This window comes from Canis lupus, chromosome 12 (assembly GCF_011100685.1).
Source record: "Canis lupus familiaris isolate Mischka breed German Shepherd chromosome 12, alternate assembly UU_Cfam_GSD_1.0, whole genome shotgun sequence".
NCBI lineage: Eukaryota > Metazoa > Chordata > Mammalia > Carnivora > Canidae > Canis > Canis lupus.
In genome coordinates, this window is record NC_049233.1 from 62,722,339 (window position 1) to 62,738,303 (window position 15,965).

A 15,965-nucleotide genomic window follows, 5' to 3' on the forward strand; every position below is an offset into this window, starting at 1 on the left:
TTGCACGTTGGTAAATCTGGGGTGTTTTCGGTTACCCTCGTACACTCTGTGTTTAGTGTCCTCATTGCGGGGAATTTCTTAAATGTAAGTAATAGTCCGCCATTTTGGATTGTTTCGTGCAACACAGACTGAAATCTCAGGTTCCTGGGTTTCCTGCAGTTCCTCGCTGGGTGGTTTTTTTTTTTTTTTTTTTTTGTGCATTTGTTTTCATCCCCAGGTTTTTAGGGTTGCCGGGTGCGATGGCCGTTCCCAGAACTGAATCCTCCGGTGCACACTCTTCTCTGTATCTACCATTGTTAACGGGCAGGGAAAAAAAAGAAAAAAAAAAAAAAAAAGACATTACGTGGGTGTTTTATTGTTTTTCTTTCTCGGCCACAGATACTGTGGAAGTTAAAGATCACGCAGGACAGCTGCTGTTAGGATGGTTTAAAACGTCTTTACTGTTGGAAGGTGTGACTCAAAGTGATTTTTTTTTTTTTTTTTTTTTTTTTTTACTCTGAGCAAAAAACAACAGCCCTGCTTTTTCTTTTTCTTTTTCTTTTTTTTTTTTTTGGGGGGGGGGGGGGTCCGGATTATTACTATGGTTAGCTAGGTGCGAAGGTAAAAATGCTGCCTGAAATGCATTGGTTGGTAAAAAGCAAGTTTTTAAGCCCAACGCTATGGCGAAACATCCCTATTTAATTTTGTAAAAGATTTCGGGGAAACTTTGAAATGTAGAATTAAATTCTTGGAAATTGACGCCACTTTATGTGATTTTTCAAAATGTGAATTTGTGATGAGATTTATGCCCCACCCCCCCACCCCCTTTTTTTTTCCCTTCCCCTGCTATGGATTTGTACAAAACTGATAGAGGAGTCACAAGGTAACAGCAGAACATATAATAATTAGTATTTCATTTAGATTGATAGTTAGATCCTTGTCCATTTAGGGGAGAATTCTTGCTTCCCCAAATTCTTTATCTCTGAATGTGTGAAGCAGGACAAATACATCATGCCTAAATTTGCTAAAGAGCTTCAGGAATTAAACTCGCACAGGCCGCTTTCTAGTACATACATAGTAGGAGGAGAAGATACTACAAATGAATAAAATGCTCCATTTGGGTTTTCTATGTTACAAATAGGATAAGCTAATCATTGCTTGATAATGTCAAGAATTTAACTATCTGGATCAATTTGTAATGCATATTGGTTATAAGAACTATTCTGCTAGCAGATCTGGAACCAAATGACTCAAGGATCAGTTCTCATGAATTCTTGCCCAGTTACAGTATTTTATTATCTGTCTGTGCCAAACTTCTTTCAGAAACGATGAAGAATTTGTGAAAGTAATCAGGGCTTAAATCAAAAATCTGTTATGGGGAGGGGGGGATACAGCGAAGGATACTTTGTAAGTGAAACAGATTGAGTGTTAATGTGGTAGTACTCAAAGTCATAGGAATGACTTATTTTAAAGTGTGTTGCACATGTAAGTTCCCCCCCCAAAACCACCAGGATTTTAGTAAATATAGTTGTTTTAAACTTTTTTAATCCTACTCACTGACGGAAGGGAAGATTAAGCAGATCTTAACCTGTGTGATAGTTTGATACCTTTTTCTATGTATGGTCATGTAACTTTTTTTGGTATCTGTAGCATCGCTATCATAATTTACAAACCATGATTAAAAGAAAAATAAGTCGTTAAATAAAACATGCAAAACAGTCCTCGGGTTTAGGACTGATTGAGGTCTCTTTGAAATAATTAAAGTGCTATTCATAAGTACCAAAATTTGGGGACTATATTAGAAGGCTCCGGTCAGAAGGTGACCTATAAACATTTGTCTTAATCCGCAGTTGAGTTGATTTTAAGAAAAAGAAAGTGGAGATTCACAGATGAAACAATTTAGAAGTAGGTAAGACTGTCGATTATGAGAGGGACATTTGCAAAATTTTGGTCAGCTAGAGAGTTTTCTTGATTTGACAATTTTTAGTGGAATCTTACTTCCTTTTAAAATTCTGTACATCCACAAATGCCCAGAGTTTTAATGTTTAAACGCTTAGAACCTAACCTGTACCTAATTTTCTTGCCTTTTCAAGGGGCTGTATTATCTTTTCAAATAAGTACTGTTTTTGATGAACCACAAGGGGAAAAAAAGAATTTGCAGCTTGCCACTTGGAACAATGAAAATTCCTTACATTAAAAAAACTTAAGATTGATGCATATGAGCACATGGGAGTGTATATAATATGGACTCACATTGGTTTGCCCGCTGTGTACACGTGTACCGTGTTGTAGTTCTCCGACACAATGACTCTATGAAGTCGCTGACCATAGTGCTGAACCAAGACAGCCATATTGGTCACTGCTGAATCTAACTGAAAACTGTACACAGAAATTGTGTAGAGGTTCAATTGCATCCTCACTGTAGGAAATACATACGTTATATCTCATACTTGCTGTTTTACGTATTCTTCTTACCCAGCCGCATTGAAATGAACCAGAAATTGTGATAGAGAAATCGTATTTCTTAAACATATTAATTTATTGTATAAAATTGATTTTGAATAATGTCAGTAAAATCAATGGGATCAATGCTTGAGGTTTTTTTCCTTCCTTTGAAAGCTGCTACTTGCAGATGAAGACCAGATTTTACAACCGATTTAAGCAACCAGTGAGTTCTCTCAAAAACTACACTTAGAGTTGTTACTGCTGTTAAGTTTGAGTAGGAACTTGATCTTTGCATCTTTATACGTTATTATATTCTGGCACTATGAAAGTCCACATGACAGCATGTGATTATTGAAAATAATAAAGTTAGAAATTACTCATGAACTAAATTCTACTTAGAACACAAGCAATTTCTAGGTAAAGAGAAAAATATAAATTTTGAAATTATGATCTTGATTTAGCACTTTGAGGAAATTTTCTATTGTCTGAAGCAGGATAAACACCAGGCTGTCATTGCTTACAATATTACTGAGTTCTACATTCTGTGAAACGAACAATGGTGTGAAACCGTTATAGGAATTACCTGGAGAGGAATGTTGTAATACATTTAATATTTCAGTAAAAACTACTATTTTAGGCATAGAACTTTGACAGTATTTTCCTAAAAATAGACTGGGTTGATATGCAGGATCATCAAATTAAGGGTCAAAGGTGACAAACCAGGACAAAGGGCATGCAGCTCATTTTCAAGCAATCAGTTTCTAGTTTTTTCATGGCTGAACAAAAGCTTAATTATATAGAAAAAAGGAGTTAGTGTTGAATGACCAGTTCTAATGGTGGAAAAACATGTTTTAAATTTGCTGCATATTTCGAATCACCATTTTTTATTTGGGAATGCAAGAGCCAAAATGCTGCTTTTATATCTTTCAGACAATTCTTTTATGTAACATATTTTTCAGACTCTACAAAAACATTTTAAGTAAAATATTCTATACCGTATAGGCTAAAAACAGACTTTACTTTTTTTTGTAGTTTTAAAATCTTGGAAAAAAATCTGTAAACCATTTGCATTAGTCTCTTAGTATAATCTTCTCTACTAGTTAAAATTCTGTTATTTTTATCTAGTAATATATTTATTACACCATTAGATCACTGGCAGTGATGTAAGGGTGAGCAGCCTCTAAAACATTTCTTGATGTTAAATGTTTATTGAAAGGAGTTCAATGCACTGACACTTCTCATTTAGTTGTTAATCTCTTGTGATATAAATTTTTAACCATTAATGTTGTATATTAAAGTTTAAAAATGTATTATCAAATAAAATTGTCTTAACTTTGTAATTAACTAGAAGTGTTCGGATTTATTTATTCATTTTTGTTTGTCATTTCAAGAAGCTACTCTAAAGTTTTCATCGTACAGTTAATGGTGGGCCTTCACAGTATGTGTGATTAGCTTCATTAAGATAGGAATTTTGCCATTATTTTGACTCTTTATTCTAAAACCACTCTTGTTTTTATTTTCTTTTATTCAGTGTAACCCTGACAGCTATGACTTATTATACAAAACTATTGTTTCTTATGGTGAAAAATACAGTTTGCATTGGCAGAAACAGCTGCTGTACCTTAATTGTGCTACAACATTCACATTCAAGTTAAAGAATTGTTTACCAATTAACATTTGTGCCATAGTCAGTACCTTTAAGCGATCTTGATGGTTTGCTGGTCAAATTAAATTATTTGTTGAAGTTTTTTATTTTCTAGGATAAAATATTTTTATTACAGTATTTGACAAGAATGCTAGGGCTGCTCCTATATTACAGGAAGCCAATCCAGTTGCAGTTTGTGAAATGGTTGAGAAAGTTAAATTCACCTCTGTATTTCAGCTGTATTACAAATATTAACCTCTAAGGTTAAGTGTTTACATAATATATTATAAATAATATAAAATAATGTATTATAATTTACTTCATAAATATAAAAATGCAGTTTTAAAATGTTTTCTGAAAGCAATATAAATTCTTTTCCTCCTCTCAAGATAATGTTCTAAATATTTCAGTAAATGTGAGTTTTCCTGTGTTAACATTCCAATACCTATGGTTTTTCAAATGTGTAAAGTTACATGTAATTATTTGTTTTACTATAAAGTAGATTATTTTAAGTTTTCTATATCTGTGTATAGATGAGAATATAGCCTTTTCAGTTTTATCTGGAATTATAGTAGGATGTTCAGTTAAATTACAAAATGACTTAATCCTGATTTTACTTAGGCAGCATTTGAATTTATCTATTGACTTAATTTGCAAAAAAAAAAAATTATAGGGGAGTGTTTTAATACATATGACCATTCCTTTAAAGGACAGAGTAAGAAAACATTTTCATAAAGCACACACATTCACTTTAATATTGAACTTCTACATCTAGTATTTTATTTCACATGTATATATGTTATATTTAAGTTGCAACAAATGTAATAAGTATCCTGCTTTAGGTTTTACTCTGGTGTTTGTATAGAGTGTTTGTTATATGATCATAAATAGTCATTTTTTAAAGCCTTTTCTTCTAAATATCCTAAGAAGGAAGAGTCACACTGTTGCTTCTTTTGCTTTCCAAAGAATGTATTTAGTTTAATGATAATTGAGACATATTGTAAATAGACGAATTTTTGTTATAAACCATAAAGTGAATATTTTATTTAGTAGACTATATTTTACACTTAACATAATTTTGGAAGATACTGATAATTGGAGAAACAAGATTTATTATTTTAGATTTCTTTTTAAATGTTGAGAAATTGTAGTGATGGGAATAACTAATGAAATAATTTTCATTTTATTATAGTGAATATCTTTTATTGCTAATTTTTCACCAACTTAAAGTAAATTTTGTCTTTTTACAAGTAAAAACTAACATGATGTAAATTGAATTCAAATAAAATTGTGAGTAATATGTAGTAGCATTAATATTTATTACTCCTCAAGTCTTTGGGCTTAAGAATTTGGCAGTTTTTAAATAAATTTCAGTGTATAGTATAGAATAGTAACCATATTCTTTTTCTTTTTCTTTTTTTTTTTTTTTACCATTTTCTTTTTCATTGAATAGTTACAGTAGTGGGTTAACAACAGCGTGTAAAGTACTTGAGAAGAATATTGTTACATATTTTAATAGGAGGAAATTTGAAATCTAAGAATGTGAATAGTGTTTATAAATTAAGGAATTTTATAATAATGAGTGTATATTTAAAATAAAATTATTGAAATCACTTGACATATATATATCACAATAGCAATGGTCAAATGATTAATTGCCTGTCACATTCTCTTTTATGAAAAGATGGTTCTAAGAAAATTTTGTATACAAGTCCATTTAATTCATAAAAGCTATCCTAAGAATAGTCAGCCAGGATTCAGAAATTCATTAAGTCATTTGTTTGTTAAAAAATATGTATCAAACACTAATGAATGCCAGGATTACAATGATGACCTAAATATACACAATCCCCTCCACCCCTCCGCACCATAGAGCATAGCATCAAGTTGGGACAGGGAACATTTTCATGGGCTATTATGTCAATTACAGTTCAGTATTATGTGGTAGAAGCATTGTATTCAGTATGGAACAATAAGAAAAAGAGATCTAATTAGAGATTTAGATGATTAACAGAAATTATTGTGGTGAACGTATTTTAGGATATCACAGTTTTCATTAGATTTTTGTTTTCTAAAATTTACCAAAAACTATACTATCAAATGAAAATACCCATATATAAAATTACAAAAAGCTGTTTTGGGAGCATTCATACATTTAAAGGCTTATTTTTTATTGTTATTTCATATCAAAAAACAGTCACCTGTAGTAAAGATATGAACATTTAATATTTATTTCGTTCCTAAAATAGTTATTCAGTAAAAACTGGATGGATGGATTTTAATATCCATAGTTAAATTTAATTCTATTTTTTAAACCTACTCTTGTTTTTGAAAAGTTTTAAACCATTACTTAACATCAGTGAAATAATTCCATCTTACTTTTTCTTTGAAAGGGATGATAATATTAAAACTCAGTAACCAAAAAACATATGGCAAGTTTGTACAGTAAAAAATCTGAACATCTTTATCACTCAAATTTATAGTATTATTTAGCTAACTTTTTACACCATTTGATTTTCACTTTATTAAGTCTACCATTTATAATAATTAAAATAATTATTTGACAAGTCTTGACAAATCCCTACTGTTTTTACACATTTTTCGAATATGTTGGTTTGAACTTTTCTGTAACTATAAGCACATAGAGAAGATTCAGCATAAACTGTGGGCTACTGGAATAGGAAAACATGAGCTAGGGTTTTGTTGAAATTTATGTACAACATTTAAATATACTCCCACTTAAACCAAATGTACAAAATCAAACAATACAGGTTCAATGTAAAGGAAAACTATTTCAATAAGTTTTATTAATGAATTTTGTTAACTTTAGGGTCTGTCATTGTCTTCTGTCTTTTGGCTGTGAACACAGGATAACTGAAGGATTTAATGTACAGAGGTTCACGTGCCTATTGTTCACATTCTTCCTCTATTCTTTTCAAATCTTACTCAGTGGGATTGTCATCCTTTGTAAGAAGAATCTTGGGTCAACATTCAGTAGAACTCTGCCCTTGGAAAAGCCTCCATATCATTTTGAGAAGAAAATTAGATTGCAACTTAAAGAATTTACACATGATAGTTTATTTTTTCATGAGTTGATGTAGTAGATGTAGTGTGTAAAACTTAGTTAAGGGAAGAAAGACAACCCTGGGTGGTAGCAGGTGAGTGGATGCATGTTCAAACAAATCTGTTTTCCAAACCTCAATAACTCTAAACCCAGGGAAAAAAAATGATAACTCAGTGGTCAGCAGGAGTTTCTCTTTCAATTGCTATACTTCGTTAATTGGTTTACCTCTTTATTTTAAGTTACTGTGTCTTGACATCTGCCAGTGGATATATATTAGAAACCTCAGTACTTACTCATATTTTTGAAACAACTGTTTTTGCTTTTTTAAAATGTAAATTATCTTAGATATTTTTAATTAAGTATACCTAATGGTTAAGTGTATTACTATTATTTTTTTTCTAACAAAGTATGTGAATATAATGGACCCCCTATGAAGGATATAGTATCACAGTTAGATTCTCATGATTTGTCTTCTAAAATATACCTGAAGCGAACAAATAAGTTCATCAATAAAATATTGTAAATTGGGTTGGTTTTTAACTGTGGCTTAAAAATGGGATTTTTGAATTATAGTGTGAAACATTAAAAAAAATTTGAATCTGTTGTTCGTGAAATTGGGTCATGAACAATTAAGAGTTATCTTAGTGGTCTTGTCCAGTATGTTTTTTTAAACTCGTGTCCTTAAATAGGAATGAAAGGCAAGTTTATGCCAATTGGTTATGTGATTTTGCTGGGTGAGTCTTAAATTCTTAAAAAAAAGTTTACAGGTCACTTCACAGAATCAAACACCTAGGCATTTTATTGCTTTCTAATAAGCCATTAAACTGAAGAAGAGGCAATTAAATAGGCAATTAATGTAGAACTGACTTGAGCTCTCTGATTTTAGGTTCTTCAGAAGACGATGAGGTCATTCAACCAGGTTTCATCAGCCCCAGGTTAGTCTTTACTTTTTTTTTCCCAATTAAATATTTAACTTGACTAAGGTTTTAAAAAAATTCCTGGAAGCATATAAGAAAACTTGACAGCCCTCAGGAATTCTCCACTTTGGCAAGATGGGTACTATATCCTACTGTTCTCCAGATGATTTCATCTATAAACTGATATTCCCACCAGAATTGCCTGGATGAAATATTCTAATTCCTTTTCCTTCTGATTTTAGCAGTCTTGGATTTTATGATTTCCTTTTCCATTACTCAGGCAAGACAGATAATATATATTTAAATGCTTGTGGAGATTTGTGGTTTGTTCACTTTTGTGACTCCCATATCAAAGCAGGAACTCACAGATACCTGTTGAATTAATTTAAGGATGACACGTGGTGCTATTTCCAAATATTTTACCATAACATAAAGAGCAGAGTTTATCAAATGTTTTTCAGGGATCTAGGACATTTTCTTAATATAGGAAGCTCCATTTATTTTGCTTTTCATGAATATGTGTGAAATTTGTTCCTCATTGTACTGCAAAAATAACTTTTTAACAGTTTAAACCTGGACTTTAAAAAATATATATCCCTTTACTTATTTAGTTGTGCCGTAAAAAAACAGACTTTGGTGTATAAATATTTTCTTGTATTACTGAAATTAACTGAAAACACTTTTCAGTAACAATTCTACTTGATAATAATGTAGTATTTTGGCCTCTGCTCTGCTGAATTTAGTGTCTTGGGTCTACTTTTGATTAATACTATTTTGGAAACACACTTAAGAGCTATAATATAACAAAGTTTATGAACATTAATAAGTTCAAATAAAGAGCTGTTATTCTGTTATTAAGCTTATTAGGTATAGAATTGTAGGTAGCAAGAGGAAGTAGTAGGGATCAAATTTTTAATGAGGAAGCCGCTGATATGCTCTGCTGTTCGGCACTTTTCTCTAGAATGAATCCTTTGACGCGGAGATGATGCTCTTAATGAGTATCATGAAAAAGAAGATTCTGAAAAGTTGTTAAAATATTTTAATTTACCAATGAGTTGCCCCTTAATATTGATTATGATTTTCTCTGGTGGCAGATTGGAGGCAGTCCAGAAACCTTTTTCTTTTCTGTTGGGAAATAATGTTAACACCAATGTGTTAAGTGACTGCAATAAAGTTTCATGTCTGTGTTTCCTTGTGATTAAAAAAGGGTTGACCAGGAGAGGTTCCACTTTGAAGAAAGAAAGTTTGTTTTCAGAGATTACATTTAAGCTGAAAAACTTGAACATTGACTGGTTCAGTCTTCTCACTTTGCAGAGGAGGAAACTAAGACCCAGAAGCTCAGTGATTAGTCTAAGGGCATAAGGTCATTAAATGGGACCAGAACTCTGGCCTCCAGTTTCTTTCTTTCCTGTTGTTTTTTTTTTTTTTTTTTTAAGTTTTATTTATTTTAAGTAATCTCTATACCTAATGTGGGGCTCGAACTCCTGACTCCTAGATCAAGAGTCCCATGCTCTACCAAACCAAGCCATCCAGGCCCCCCTGGTTTTCAGTATTTAGTTCTTTTTTTCTCCACAGATTTGCTTCCCATACAGGCATCTTCAAACTTCAAAGCCTTAAGATTTCTTCTCACTTGCCTAATCTTTAACTCCTGCCCTCTTCTTTTCCTTCCCATTTTTCTACTTGTCCTCTATTCCCAAATAAACCCAAAACGAAGATGTTAAAAGAAATAACTGGGAAACAGTTCACTTATTTCAGCTTATTTCTTTAGATGAGATTAAGTTTTAAAGAATAAACTTTCATTCTTTACTTTGGGAGACAGGGAAAGACTTGTGTGCTTTACATTATTTAATGTAATTTTTACAGACTGAAAATATTCCACTGTAAAAATATCTTTAAATTATGAAGAATACATGCTCAAGTAGTACAAGTGAAAAATATGACTAATTTTTCAGATAAAACATGACACTTTTTGTGCTATTTTGGGCACAAATTTAGGCTATTACTAAATGATTTTTCAAACCTATTGCTTTTCAAGTTAAAATCATTTAAGGAAGTATTGAATACAATTCAGAAAATATTTGGGAGGAGTAATAACAAAATTTATATTTCTCCTTTTCATTGGGGGAAAAGTATGTTAATAGAATTTTTTTTGTATCCCAGTTTTTTTAAAAAAAGAAAGTTTCTACAAAGTGGTGGTCTTAAACGCCCCTTTTCTGAATTAATTGTGTTTGCTTTAAATACTTTGCTGAAACCGAAGTGACCAAAAGGAAAGAAAGATGTTTTTGAAATAGGAAGGCAATTGGTCTAAAAAACTTAACTTTTATGCTAATCGTTTCCTGTTTTTCCATAATTTAATTATACCTGGGAAAATGTGTAAAGATATTTAAGGAAAAAGACTTTTAAGAGATTTTTACAGCTGCGTAAAAATTCTCCAAGTGGAACGATTGTGTTTAAGCCAGAGCATTTTGCTTCCAGATAAGGAAATTAAATGAGAACGGAATTTTGCTTTTTGGAAACAAAAACACAATACCCCCCCAATTCTGAAGTGCCTCTACTCTAAGACCGGCGCACCCAGGCGAGTACTCTTTCATTTGACTCCGTATTCTAAGAATTTCAAGAAAAGTTCTTTGCCAGTAGTTTGCTGAAACGCAGCGAGTGGGAGGGCTCGGGAGCAGCTCGCCCGACGTGCGGTCCGCAGCCCTAGGGCGGGGAAGCGCCCCCGGGGCTCCAGAGCCGGTTCCCTAAAATCGTCCCCCGGCCGCCCCTCCACCCCCGTCCCCCGCAGGAGTCTTTCCCTGGGCCTCCAAAGGCGCATGGCCACGTTTTCCTGGCTTCCCGAAAGGACGGCGCCAGGGTTGTCTGAAGACAGCTCCCTTCTAGGCTTGGCCCTCCGGGGGACTGGGGGGGGGGGTGGCGCGGCCAGGCTCGGGGGTTCGGATTCCTCCTCCCCCTGGACGTCGCTGCCCTCGGAGGGGTGCGGGCATCCCGCCCCCGGACCAGCCCCCCCCCCCCAAGGGACCGAATTATAAGTGCTGTGCATCTGGAAGTGCAGTAGAAGTAGTAGATGGGGCCACATGTTGCCTCCCTAATGCTGAAGGCAAGGGTTTCTTTTGTTTGGTGTTCTTGGGGCCGAAACGACAAAATTCAAAAGCCCCTTATTAGGGAGGAAGCACCAGCCTCCTTTGGAAAGGTTTGGCTCCTGGAGAGGAGTCGGTGATGTGATGAATAAAGGGAAAGGTGACTGCGGGGGAGACGGGGAGAGGAAGTCGCTGGGGCGGGAGGGGAGGGAAAGGGCGGGCCCGCGGGGCTGGGGGGCCTGGGGGGGCGGGGGCCGGGGCGCCGGGGGCGCAGACCTCGGCCTCCCAGCCGGGAGGGGAGCGGGGAGCGGGGAGCGGGCCGGGGCGGCTGGGGGCGCTGCACCCCGCGCTGCGCGGCCCCTCCTCCTAGTTTTAAGGAGAACCGAAGCATTGTTTCTGCTGGGCTAGAAGTCACTCCTTGCCCGTGCTTGACAGCAGCGACGGCGGCGCGCCCTGCCCTGCACCCTGCACTCCTCCAAGGTTGGGGGGTTTGTGTTTAAGAAGGGAAATAACGACCAATAAGATGCGTGCTTCGTTTTTCCTGAAATGAAGAAATCTTAGATTGTGATGACCAAGGGCCGAGGAGAGGTGAATTCCTTAATTTCTCTCCCTAGTGCCTTGATGATGCCTCGTGACTCCTTGAACTCATTTTTGAAACATTTGGAAAGAACGATGATAAATCAAGCTACTAAAAACGTTTGGCTTCCCCCCCCCCCCCCCCCACAAAACATGCGTTTTGAGTCAAGCACAGGTCTTTCTGGCACTAAAAACAAGTAGGAAATGAGAAAAAAATTAAAACCAGAAGACTTGAGGAAGGTGACAAATTGGAAAGCATTCTAGGAGATTCATAGGACTGTTTTATGTGAAAGAAGCACTCTAAGGGCTTAAAGAGATTATGGGCAGTTTTATAAAAGGATCTTGGGCTCAAAAGATTGCGGGGGAGGTAGGCAGAAAAGACGAGTCTATTTAAACGACAGTGCCACATCCCCGAAATAGTGATATTTTCTGTCTCATCATGTCCCCTTCCTCCACTTCTCTCCCTTCCAGTTGCCTCCCCTCCTCCTCTTTTACTCTTTCCTCTCCCCTTCTCTCCCTCTGTCTCTCCCCCCCACCCCATCCCCCCAGGTATGTAAATGTATTTGCCTTAAATTCTTTGTGAATGAATGTTAGAGGATTTCTCAGAGTTCCCAGTTGGAAAAAACCCTTCTACACAACTTGAAAGGCTGATGTCCCTCTCAGGAAATGAATGAGTCGATAACCCCTGACACCAGTGACCAGTCCAGTGAACCCTACCTTAATTCCACTAATACTGGAGGCCCCCAATCAGGCAAGACTGTGAATCTCATAACCACACCATTCAATGTGGTTCAGTTATGGTATTTCACACTTTTCACATACATATATTTGTAGGTTTGACTTTCATCAGATTTAACAATCAACAGGGTTTCAGAATCCACCTATATTTGTTGTTTCTGATTTAATGATGAAACTATTTTCTAATTGAAAATAAACCTGCAGATAAAATATTGTTTACCATAAATGTGTGTTTATGACAAAACTAGACTATACTGGTCTGTGAATTTTACGATAATTACTTTCATATAAATAATAGCACTTACCCTCAGTTTCCATGAATACTTTTTCAGATTATTTTTCTGTTATCAGGTGTTGATTTTTTTTCAGATGTTTATTTTTTTTTAAATCAGATGTTGTTTTTAAAAAGTAATTCTTTAACGTAGAAAACATATCACTTAGTGTTTTTCTGTTTCACAGTATCTGAAATGTTTCACCTGAAATGCCACTATTAAAGTTACTTCATTACAGATCAGTGTAATCAGTTGATTTCCACGATTAAAATAATGCCTAAAAATGTTTTGTTAGCAAATAATTTTTTTTGAGCGCTTTTGTTAACACTTGCGAAATCATTTGGATTTGTACACTTTTGCTTTCCTCCCTACCAGCTGAAACATGGTTATTCTCCCCAAAGTAAATAAAATGAGAAATCTTTGCCTCCTTTCCTGGGGGAACAACAAAAGAAATAAACACGAAAAATCTTTCCAAATTGATCAGTTTTGATTGATGCCTTTTACCACAAACAGCCGAAAAGAACCTATTTACACACATCCATTTATTTCGGTTCTGAGCCAATTAGTGTTAGTTTATATTTAGTTATTTAGTATGGGGACAAAGTGTAAATAGGTGGTGCCTTCTGTAGGTCTTCAGAAGCTTTTAGATTCAGAATCCGCACATTTTAGTTTGTGTGAAACAGGAGTGTAGCCGGTTGGGAGAGGCGGGGAGGGGGCTTGCGGGTACGGTGGGGGAGGGTCACCTCGGTAGCTCTGCCGAAGGGAAGTGGTATCTGTACAGTTTCTCCGTAAACTGCTTGTTTAAGAAAATGGGGGGTGGGGTGGGGGAAAGAGTGGTGGGGCGTTTTAATGTTTCCCAGGAACGGGTTCTACTTTGTGTTGTAAAGGAAGCGAAGCACGGGTCTAGTTGATCCATAGTATTCCTTGTAGTGTTCGATGAGGTCGGTGGTATTGGCGTCCGCAGCTAGTAATCAGCGATCATTTGAATCCATTTGAAAGGTAAAGGGTGAGCATTTTGAAACTGGGGCCAGGCCGGGGAAGGGACGGCAGGAGCCCAATCCGTTATTAGATTTTCGTTTATTGGGCTCTTCCTTCCATTGGCGGGGCACTTCTTAAATGTCAGGGTCCAATCAATATGGTACGAATTCACCTTTTTTCTCCCACTTGCCCCTCTTTCTCCTCCCCTCCCCTCCCCCCCACCGCTGCCTTTTCTCCCCCACCTCTTTCTCCCGCTGGCGGCTCCTCTTCACCTCCCCTGCCCGGCGCTCCCCTCCCCCTCCCCCTCCCCTCCCCTCCCCTCCCCTCCCCCTCCCCGCCCTACGTCGTCTCGCTCTTGGGGAACAATCGCCACTGATTGAGGTCCACTCTACGTTCGGCTGGAAAACTGGGCTGTTACTTAGGAAGTCATTAATCACATCTCCTCCCCCGGAAAGAGATGGCGGAGAAACCTGTGAATGTTACAATTCCCCCTTGAAAACGGTCCGAAATGATAAACCTAAACATGATTTTGAGTACACGAAGGTGCTAGCGGAATTTCTTTATTTTTTTAATTTTTTTTTTTTTTAAATTTTCCTCCCCCTGCCCCGCATAGGATCTTATTTTAAATTCGAAAAAAAATTTCAGGGCACGATCAGGTAATTGTGTGCTTCCGTCTTACTGGAGGTGTATGCTACAACTATCCAAAGTTTCACGGAGATGGAATCAGTTTTAATTAGACCGTTTGCAAATCTCATATTTTCCTCTAAGATTTGAATTAAATATGAAATTTGCACCCCAGGCAGGTTTACTGCTATGGAGCAGCTGACTTCTTAGGGGAGGAAAAAAAAAAAAAAAAAAAAAAGCAAAGAAAAAAAAAAAAGCGAGCGTAACATTGGTTCCTTTATTTAAATGGCTTTTTCCCCCCTAAATGAGATTATTTAGACAGGCTTGTGTGTAGGGCACGCGTGTGCACATATATGACTGTGCCGGGTTTTTTTTTTTTTTCCCCCCTAAATCGACGATTCACAGAGACCCTCCATTGTGTTTAAGGAAAAAAGCACGAAATCAGCATTCTGATTTATCGTAAAGGAGCGTCCCAAATTGTCTTTAAGATACCATGTTTGAGTTTTTCGTGTTCATTCATAAATTATTTTGATGTCAGCCTAGATGAAATGGCGATTGGTTATCTCTTCCTCTTGCCAGCCCCTTAAGGATCCGAGGTGAAATTAGTAGCAAGAAAGCATGTAATTGACAAAGTCACGTGGCTCAGGGGGCCAGAAACTGGAGAGAGAAGAGGAAAAAAAAAAAAATCAAAAGAGGGAAAGCACATTAGACCATGCGAGCTAAATTTGTGATCGCACAAAATCAAGATGTTAGATTGATGCAGAAGATCACTCCGTTCCAAGGGGAAAGTTTTCATCTCACGAGTTTGGAGCAGAGGGCCCGTGGGGCAACATGGCCGAAGGTTAATTTTCTTTTCTATTGTTTTACTGTGATTTTTCTCTCTTCCTTTCTCTCCCCCCCCTCCCCCTTTCCCACCCTTCTTTGCCCGTCCCCCCCCCTCCCTTCCCCTTTTACCCCAATACTGGGCATTACCCCCGCTCCCCACCGCGCAATGGGGCTTTCTGCAACCTATTGTTACAGATCTCCAAAAATGTTTTGTACCGCCCACACTGATTCACAACTTGAAAAGCTTTCAGGGGGCTATTGTTTGAATTGTTAGAGTGTGATTAAGCGCAGTTTCAGTTAGTGAGCCCAAGAAAACTTTTATACACCTGCCCCCTCCCCCATCCCACCCCAACTTTAATTGAAAGTTATTGGGGGGGGGGAGGGGAATGCACATTGCAAATAAGCCTGGGTTCGCCTGCTGCCGCATGTGCATTAACTAGCTCTAACCATCTTCACGATTTCTCTTTCCTCCTCGCGCCCCCAGGAGAGAATAGTTTGGCTGAGAATTTTCTCTTTGTAAGTGGGATCAGCGTTTACAGCAGCACTATGCAAGTAAAGTACCGCAGGCTGGGCTGTAAAAATGTGGCTGAAAAATGGACTTAAATGAAAAAAGTACACGTATGTACAGAAAAGTGGAAGTTGATGCGATCGATAGAACAGTGTGTGCCCCCCCCCCCCCCCCCGGCTTCCCTCTTTAACCCTTTCATTTTAAATATTTTCTATGGAAGAAGATAAACCATTCACTTGAGTTTTCTATTTCCTTCCCCCACGCCCCGGTCAGTTTTTTTTTTTTGTTTTTTTTTTGTTTTTTTTTGTTTTTTTCCT

At 36.7% G+C, this 15,965-nt stretch overlaps 1 protein-coding gene across 6 annotated transcripts in view; it reads left to right on the forward strand.

Moving 5' to 3' along the window:
- The first annotated feature begins 8,019 nt into the window (after nucleotides 1–8,019).
- Nucleotides 8,020–15,965, forward strand: part of LIN28B (lin-28 homolog B) — a 125,639-nt gene continuing 117,693 nt past the window's right edge. Inside the window, exons 1-2 of one of the 6 annotated variants that reach the window (XM_038554822.1) lie at nucleotides 14,058–14,347; nucleotides 14,895–15,156. In XM_038554822.1, the coding sequence (XP_038410750.1) occupies nucleotides 15,147–15,156 (10 nt within the window). In that variant the 5' untranslated portion in view covers nucleotides 14,058–14,347; nucleotides 14,895–15,146. Of the gene's footprint in view, nucleotides 8,069–14,057; nucleotides 14,348–14,587; nucleotides 15,157–15,603; nucleotides 15,759–15,965 lie in introns of those variants that run through there. The other 5 variants (XM_038554820.1, XM_038554823.1, XM_038554818.1 and 2 more) reach the window with 5 other exon arrangements.